This window comes from Molossus molossus, unplaced genomic scaffold (assembly GCF_014108415.1).
Source record: "Molossus molossus isolate mMolMol1 unplaced genomic scaffold, mMolMol1.p scaffold_m16_p_14, whole genome shotgun sequence".
Lineage (NCBI taxonomy): Eukaryota > Metazoa > Chordata > Mammalia > Chiroptera > Molossidae > Molossus > Molossus molossus.
Genome location: NW_023425349.1, coordinates 36,829,451 through 36,837,901, shown reverse-complemented (window position 1 = coordinate 36,837,901; position 8,451 = coordinate 36,829,451). Strand labels below are relative to the sequence as shown.

The 8,451-nt window shown below is 44.5% G+C and overlaps 1 protein-coding gene across 1 annotated transcript; it reads left to right on the top strand.

The window, feature by feature from the left end:
* The first annotated feature begins 1,185 nt into the window (after window positions 1-1,185).
* Window positions 1,186-7,473, top strand: LOC118629280 (40S ribosomal protein S7-like). The gene is made up of 2 exons (XM_036260347.1): window positions 1,186-1,267; window positions 6,968-7,473. The coding sequence occupies exons 1-2, from the start codon at window positions 1,186-1,188 to the stop codon at window positions 7,471-7,473; spliced, it is 588 nt and encodes a 195-aa protein (XP_036116240.1).
* The last annotated feature ends 978 nt before the right edge of the window (window positions 7,474-8,451 follow it).

Below are 8,451 nucleotides of genomic sequence, written 5' to 3'. Positions count from 1 at the left end.
AGCCACTGGAAATGATGATGTCTATCTGTATTTCTTGATGTGAAGAGCTCTCATATTGAAAGGTATCCATGTAACACGTAGTGGGGGGGGGGGGGGAGGGAGCAAAAGAATTTGGAAATCTTCTGAAAATACCCTAGGGAGAAATAAGTGTGTTTGAAAAACAGGTCTAGGTCCTGCTACACCTGTTTTCAAGGGATTTTTAGTTTATAAATGTCTGTATATATGAATATTTATAATTGGCAAGTTGAAATAAGGAAAAACAAACAGAGATGTTTTCATTTTTGTTGCACACTAAGTTCCTTACAGAATTTGAAACATAATTCCCCAGACACATACCACCATTTGGACTGAAATGGACCCTGGAAGTCAGATAACTCTAAAAGAAAGTGGAGATTCCTGGCACATATCTGTTACTCCGCAGTAGTTGTTAACTAAGAACCTGGCTTTCGTCCCCTCATTGTACAGTACAGGAAGCCCAGCTCAGAAGGGTGAAGATGCTCACCCAAGGTCTCTCGTGAGCCCGGTCCATGTGGCTCAGTGGTTGAGCATTGACCCATGCGCTGTGTGCCCAGGTTGTGGGCCTGATCCTCAGGGGGGCGTGCAGGAGGCAGTCAATCGATGTTCTCTCTCATGGATGTTTCAATCTCTCTCCCTCTCCCTTCCTCTGTCTCTAAAATCAATAAAGAAAAAAAAAAATTTTTTTTTTAAATGTCCCTCTTGAATGAGGGAGGAGTTTTGGTTTCCTGACTGGGTGTCTGGGTTTTCCCACTCGAACATGCCATCACCACTGTGCAAACTCACTGTCACCTCCTGCCGCTCAGGTGACTGCCTATTTTGTGAAGGCAAATGTGTTATTGTTGTTTTTAATGGTTGACAAATCTTGAGCAAAGAAAGAAACAGAGCAAGGCTCAGTGAGCTGAGTTTACATGGAAATTATAGGCTGTGCTGCTGTTTGCTAAGAGTTTGGAACTAATTACAAGGTATTCCCCAAACAACACTTCTTTGGGCGTCATATGCTTTTCTGGAGATTTCCTGCAGATGACTGCTGGCCAAGGGCATTTCCTCCGTGAAAATCCAAACAGTGCTTGTTTATGCGTATGTTCCAGTGTAAGATTTCCAGAAATCTTTCTAGAAACCAAAGACCTAACTGGATGTGTTTTCCCTCACTACTGACCTGCCCACGTGATGACCTGTCCTGCTGAGGCGGCCAGTCTGCGGCTGTACATCTCCACTCCCACACTCAGGATCCAGCCCCCGGCAGGCGAAGGTCTGCCCACCACCAACACAGGAAATTAGTATAAGTGGGGTCATATAAATGAGAAAAACACGTATTTCTCTGAGTCTAGATCCGACCTGTTCTAGAACACTGAAAAGTGTTGCAGGTGATGTCTGGGTGTCCCTGGCTGGTGGCTCATCTGGGATCCCAGACCTGACCTCAGCTATATCCCTCTAGGAGGGGTGGGTGGGCACCCTCACATTCTTCCTCTCTTCCAAGTCTCTTCTTTGATGCTCTCTGCCCTCCAAGACCCTCACCTTCCTGCCAGCAACCACTAGAGGAAGATCAAAGTCCATTCTCTGGCTTTCTCTGGATGCTTCCAAGCATATCAAGCTTTAATGACAGTCAATGATGTCTCTGAAGACGGGGGAGAAAGCATCGCTGACTCTAAGCCATATTTTGTCACCAGTTGCTGAAGGAAACTGAGCCTCTCACCAGTGACTCCACCAGATCCAGAAAGGTGGGGGCTGGGCAGGTACCAGAGCACCCTCCCCATATCTCTATATCTCCCCAGGAATCTTCCTCACCTCTCCTGCAACAACAATAAAAAAACGGGCTCGATGAAGGTCAGCTCATGAAAATCATTTCTTAAAAATCCACCTCCAGCCCTGGCCGGTTTGGCTCAGCGGTTAGAGCGTCCACCTGCGGTCCGGAGAGACCCAGGTTCGGTTCCCGCTAAGGGCATGTACCTTGGTTGCAGTTTGTCCCCGGCCCTGGTTGGTCGTGTGGGTGGCAGCCACTCGATGTGTCCCTTTCACATCGATGTTTCCCTCTCTCTCTCTTCCTCTCTCTCCCTCCCACTCTGTCTGTGCGAAAAATGGAAAAATTGTCCTCGGGTGAAGATAAAAAAAAAAAAAAAAAAAAAAAAATCCACCTCCAGCTCTTTATCCAGGTCTGATGTTGAAATGGGCTCAAGTAAGGATCTTGGCTACACCCATTTCCCTTGTCATTTTATATTCCAAAGCAAAAGCCTGTTTTGAAAGAATAAAACCAGTCTGCATGGTGATAAAAGAAATTTAGCATCTGACTTTCCTAAAAAATGGTCTATCGATTCAGCTCAAATCCACTGGGAAAGAAATGCAAAGCCAAACAACACCTAAACATGGATGTGAAAACCAAGGAAGATTCAAGAACCAAACAATGAAAATGTTTCCTTTGGGTTCAAATGTGTCATTTCTGTCAGATCAGATAAAATCACTGTTTAGACAGCTCTTTAAAAGTTAGCAACACTTCAACCTTAATTTTATTTCACGTTTCAAAGTGAACTTAAAAAATGTCTTACAGCCCTGGCCGGTTTGGCTCAGCGGTTAGAGCGTCGGCCTGCGGTCCTGAGAGACCCGGGTTCGGTTCCCACTAAGGGCGTGTACCTCGGTTGCAGTTTGTCCCCAGCCCTGGTCGGTTGTGCGGGTGGCAGCCACTCGATGTGTCCCTTTCACATCGATGTTTCTCTCTCTCTCTCTGTTCCTCTCTCTCCCTCCCACTCTACCTGAACAAAAAATGGAAAAATGTCCTCGGGGGAGGATTAAAAAAAAAAAAAAATGTCTTACATGACTTCCATGAATAGACTAAAACACTAAACATCATGCAGTGGCTGAAAGGGATGATCAGACTTCATTTCTATAATATATGGCTGGGCCTGCGGGGACGCGCTCAGATCAATCTCAAACGTCAGAGATTACCTGCACAAACATGCAAAATTTAGCATCGCTGAATTTGACCACTCAGACGTAAATGCAACTGTTCTCAGAAAAGATCAATGTTTATAGCCTTAAATTCATTCAATATTTAGTTTAAATGCAAGCTGGTTTATGCCTCAAGCCAAGGCCTGACATTTCAGGATTTTTTTTTTTGTAATCCTTGACAGCCCAGCCCAGCCCAGCAAAAAACATGATACAAATTCCAGGTGCCAGGAAGATTTCAGGGCTGCAACCACAGGACCTCATGACCAGGGGTCCAGGAATAAGGTAGGAAGGCAGGCTTAGATACCTGACCTAGTCCTGGGAAGCCAGCTTCCTGGCAACACCAGCCTCCTGATTGGTTTCTCTGCCTGTCCTTCACCCTCTCTAGTGGGTCTCTATGGGGCTGTCAGGGCCAGCCTTCCAGGGGGCAAAGGCAGGAAACATTCAATTCATCATCCATTCAAGGCCAAAATAAACACTTAGGAAGACATTGTGAAAGAGCAGAGCAGATATAATGGGTTGAAAATGAGAAGCAAAACCCAAACAAAAAGCACAAGTAATTCTAGATCCAACTCTTACATTGTTTCTTTAACTGGTTTTTGTTTTATTATCTTGCATTTCAAATGCCATGCACACTTAGCACAGAAAATAGGGATAAGCAATAGAACATCTTTATATTTAGACTTGTATCCCCTGGAGTGGTATATTTATACCTGTCTTTCAAGGTTCTTCCTTCTGGTGGGCACACATACATATAGATAATATTTTTACAAAACTGGCCACCTGAAGCATGTGCTGTTTTGTTACGCACGATAGCTTAGGTCAGTGGTTCTCAAACTTGGCTGTGTATTATAATCACATGGGGAGGTTTTTAATACCTTGGTAGACAGCCCTTACTTCCTATAACTAAATTAGAATTTCTAGGATAGAATCAGATATAAGTATTTTTTTTTAAAACTTCCTAATGTATCCAAGGCACAAACAAGTTTGAGGAAAACAATCTTGTGAAAGGTAGCAGACCATGTCACTCCAAAATATACATATGCATCCTTGACATAAGGATTATTTTGGGAAACTGCAGACACAGGAGAAGCTCTGAAAACAGAGTAGACTCTTAACTAAGGAGCATTTGCATTTATAAGGGAAATCTCCATTTGTAGAAGATTTGGGGCTGTCAACAATGAAAAAAAAAATAAAAATCCCTCTCCATACCAGAAAGAATAGGATGACTCTGAAGCTCCAGGAACTCTTATCAATGGAGAAGTCACCACTTAAATCTGCATCAACTTTACCTTTGTTTGCTGTGCTTTGCCTGGTAACTTCCTATAACTGGCCTCCCCACCCCAACATTTTTTTTTTTTGTCTTGAGCTGAAGATCATATTTAAGGTGGTGCTTGGGCCATTTTAGGGAGAGTGACCAAGTTTTCCTGGGTATCTCCCATGTATCCAAGAAGTACGTACTACCAAACTTCTATTTGTTTTTCTCTTATTAATCTCTTTTATTACAGGGCAACTCAGTTAAGAACCTAGAAGGGTGGAGGAAAGATTATTTTTCCTCCCCTACACTTGCATAAAGAACTGGGAGTGAGAAGATTAGGTTTTGGGGGGAGGGAGGGCAGAGGTTGTATCAGGATCACCTGGGAAATTTGGTGAAGATGCATAGTCCTAGGTTCTCTCTCCTACTTCCATGAGCCTTGGATGTTGTGTTCTTTATTAGTTCTCTAGACAATTCACATACACACCAACTCAGAGAACCACCAGTGTAGGTGACCAATCTCCTATTGTGTGATCACCTCTTAGGTGACCTTCCACTTTCTCATGCCCACTAGACTAAGCTTCAGGAGCTGGTCTGTTCTCTAGCCACACGGGGCTATTGAGCACTTGAATTGTAGCTAGTTCAAATTGAGAGGTGCTGCAAATGTAAAATGAACACTGGATTTCAAAGATTTAGTGCACATTGAAACCATAGTATTTTGTCTATATTGGGTTCCTTTCTTTTCCTCCCCCACCCAATGTGACTACTAAGAAATTTAAATTGCACACGTGGGTCGCTTTATACTTCTATGGAACAGACTGCTCTAGGGAACAGGATCTACGTCTGTTCGTTACTGTCTTTCCAGCACCCAGCTCAGTGATTTGGCCTCAGATAGGCACTCCATCAATATTGTTTTGAAAATGAGTTAATGAATTAATGAATGAACACAGACATGGCATGCCAGGCATTCACAGTATTATTCCACAGACAAAGGAAAACTTTTGGAAAATAGATCCTATTCTGGTTTGAATTCCCCTGAAGGAGTCCCTGAGACAAGGATCCAAGTGTAAGCCATCTATTAGGGAGGGGGTCCCAAAAACACTCGTCAGAGGAGAAGTAAAGGAGGGAAGGGAAGGAGGCCAATAAAGGGTGTTTTCTCGAGCCAGTTCCCACTGTTGGCAACTGGAGCTTAATCCTGCTGGGGAACTTTAACCTGTTAACTCGGGAATTCCCTTTTCACTGTATGCAACATTTGATGTATTTATGTCCCACTCAGTTAACAGGTTAAGGAACGGGACAGAATTTTTGCTTCAGAGTTATCTTCTTCCACCAAGGTGAGGGAGTCAGGGTGGTTACACACCATTTCCCATAAAGGCTTCTGGGAGGGCTGCCTGTGTTACTCCCAGGCTCTTCTATCCTGCTGTGCAGAGCACCCAGAGAAAGCCTGCAAGCAGAGATATCAGTGCTGGAAGATAGCATGTGTTAAAATGGTATGACTGAGGGGACAGGGGGTCAGCCGGTGACAACTAACTATAATTTCTTTCTAAACAAGCCTATTTAATCCTATCACCTAGTAATTAAAATTGAGGCCACCATCACACAGCTCTACACATCTCCCAAGGTAGTCAGTAACACCCCTTCATGGTCCTTTGCCATCTCCTTCCTTGTGGACCCCACTTCTTCCTCTTCCATCCTATCCTCGGGTGCCAAACAGGCATGGCGCAGAGGCTCTCAGTAACAGCTCGATGTGGCTAGATTAAGAGTTGGCCATGCCCTGGTCAGTTTGGCTCAGTGGTAAGGGCGTTGTCCCGTGGACCAGAGAGACCCAGGTTCGGTTCCTGCTAAGGGCACGTACCTCAGTTGCAGTTTGCCCCTGGCCCCAGTTGGGGTCGTGTGGGTGGCAGCCAGTTGATGTGACTCTCTCACATCGATGTTTCTCTCTCTCTCTTCTTCCCTCTCTCCCTCCCACTCTATCTGAAGCTAAATGCAAAAGTGTCCTCGGGTGAGGATAAAAAATTAAAAAAAGAGTTGGCCAAAACATTAAAAATGGAATTGCCATTTGACCCAGTAATCCCACTTCTAAGAATATATCCTAAGAAGCCTGAAACACCAATCAGAAAGAATATATGCACCCCTATGTTCATAACAGTACTATTTACAGTAGCTAATATCTGGAAACAGCCCAAGTGCCATCAGTAGACAAGTGGATAAAAAAGCTGTGGTATGTTTACACAATGGAATACTATGCAGCTATATGAAAGAAAGATCTCTTACGCTTTGAGAGGACATGGAGGGTCCTGGAGAGTATTATGCTAAGTGAAATAAGCCAGTCAGAGAAAGACAAGTATCACAGGATCTCACTTATTTGTGGAATATAATGAACAAAATAAGCTGATGAGCAAAATAGATCTAGAGACATGAAAGTAGGGAGCAGACTGACAAACCTCAGAGGAAGGGGGTTGGGGCCAGGAAGAGATAAACCAAAGAACTTACATGCATATATGCACAACCAATGGACATAGACAACAGTATGGAGGGGTGTGTCAATGAGAGAAAAAAGGAGGGACATCTGTAATACTTTCAACAATAAAGAAAAAAATCAATGGAAAAATATCCTCAGGTGAGGAGTAACAAAAATATATATAAAAAATAAAAACAGAGTTGTCCAAGTTGAAGGATTTGAAGAGCTCGGGCAGACCTGGTCTCCTCCCAGGCCTGCGCTCATCAAGAAGACGCCGTGTTCGGGTCCCACGCCAGATCGTGAAGCCCAAGGTGAGAGGTCAGACCTGTGCAAGTCTGGCACGGCCCAGGCTCTGCTGGCGATAAACTCGGACTTCAAGGCCCAGCTCCCGGGGCTGAACATCACGGCAGCTAAGGATGAAGACGCTGGTGGTGTGGGAAAGCTTATCTTCGTTGTTCCTGTTCCTCAATGTGTCTTTCCCGAAGATCCAAGTCCGGCTGGTACTGAGTTGGAGAAAAAGTTTAGCGAGAAGGTCGTTGTCCATCACTCAGTTTCTGCCTCAGCCAACTCGAAAAAGCCGCAAAAGACAGAGAAAGCGTCCCAGGAGCCGCACTCTGGCCGCCACCCACGCGATCCCGGGGGACCCGATTTCCCCCGAGAGAAACTGGGCAAGAGCGCGGGCAGGGCCCTGGGCGGCCGCCGGCTGGCCGAGTTCACTACGGGACAGGCGCCGCGGGACAACGCGGAGCGCAAGGCTGAAACCTTGTCTGGTGTCTGCAAGAAGCAAGGATGTTGGTTTTGAATTCCCAGAGTTTCCGTTGTAAACAAAAATGACTAAGTAAAATATCGTTTTCCAAAAACAAGACTTGCCCGACTTCTCTGTGCCTGAGTCCACGGCTCCACCCTCCATCGCCTGTTAGCTCACCCTCCGCAGATGTTCGTGGGCTGTTTTCTTTCTTCGGGTTTTTTTATGATGATGCAATCACATTCTTGTCTTTGACTTGTCCACAGCGCATGCACCCGGGCCTGAAACGGTAGCAACTGAGTGTTTTCATGAAGAATCTCCAATTTCTAGTTTCAGAAAATATAACTTCACTCTGTATTAAATCATTCCCAGACACCAAACCATAGTAGTTCCGTGTTGGGAGGTTAATTCAGTCTAGTTCTAATTTGCAATGAATCAGGAGAAGCTTCAGAATAATTTCCTAAGCACAGTGGAGCAAGGCAAATAAGAGATGTTGAAAATAAACTGAAAATGAGAAATGGCTGTTCTAAAGGGAATTGGATTCAAAGTACTCCCAAGTTTTTTCAGTAATTTCAAACCTACTTGATACCATAAAAATATGTCTGTGTTTTCCCAAACAGTTTATTTCAGTCAAGACATGGTCTTCATTGGGAAGACTTGGGCCAAGCCACTGTCACACCCTGTCTAGCTGTAAGTTTATGTTCAAGGTCCTGTCCCCAGTCTAACATTCTAGTGTTTATTTCCCCACTCTGGAATTCAGGTAGTATAAAAATTTAGGTTATTTAATTAGAGTGTCATTATAAACAATTAGGTTATTTAATTTAAATAGATGATAAATGATTTTATAAATGCTGCAAATAGCCTGGCTGGTGTGGCTCAGTGATTGAGCATCGACCCATGCACCAAGAGGTCGCTGGTTCGATTCCTGGTCAGGGCACATGCCCAGGTTGAGGGGCATGCAGGAGGCAGCCAGTCAATGTTCTCTGTGATCGATGTTTCTATCTCTCTCTCCCTTTCCCTTCCACTCTCTCTAAA

Bases quoted from the DNA above. Each gene is read 5' to 3' on its own strand.
- LOC118629280 (XM_036260347.1), top strand. From the start codon at position 1,186: ATGACCTGTCCTGCTGAGGCGGCCAGTCTGCGGCTGTACATCTCCACT. The intron at 1,268-6,967 runs GTCTGCCCACCA...GTCCCACGCCAG, and splicing joins CCAGCCCCCGGCAGGCGAAG to ATCGTGAAGCCCAAGGTGAG.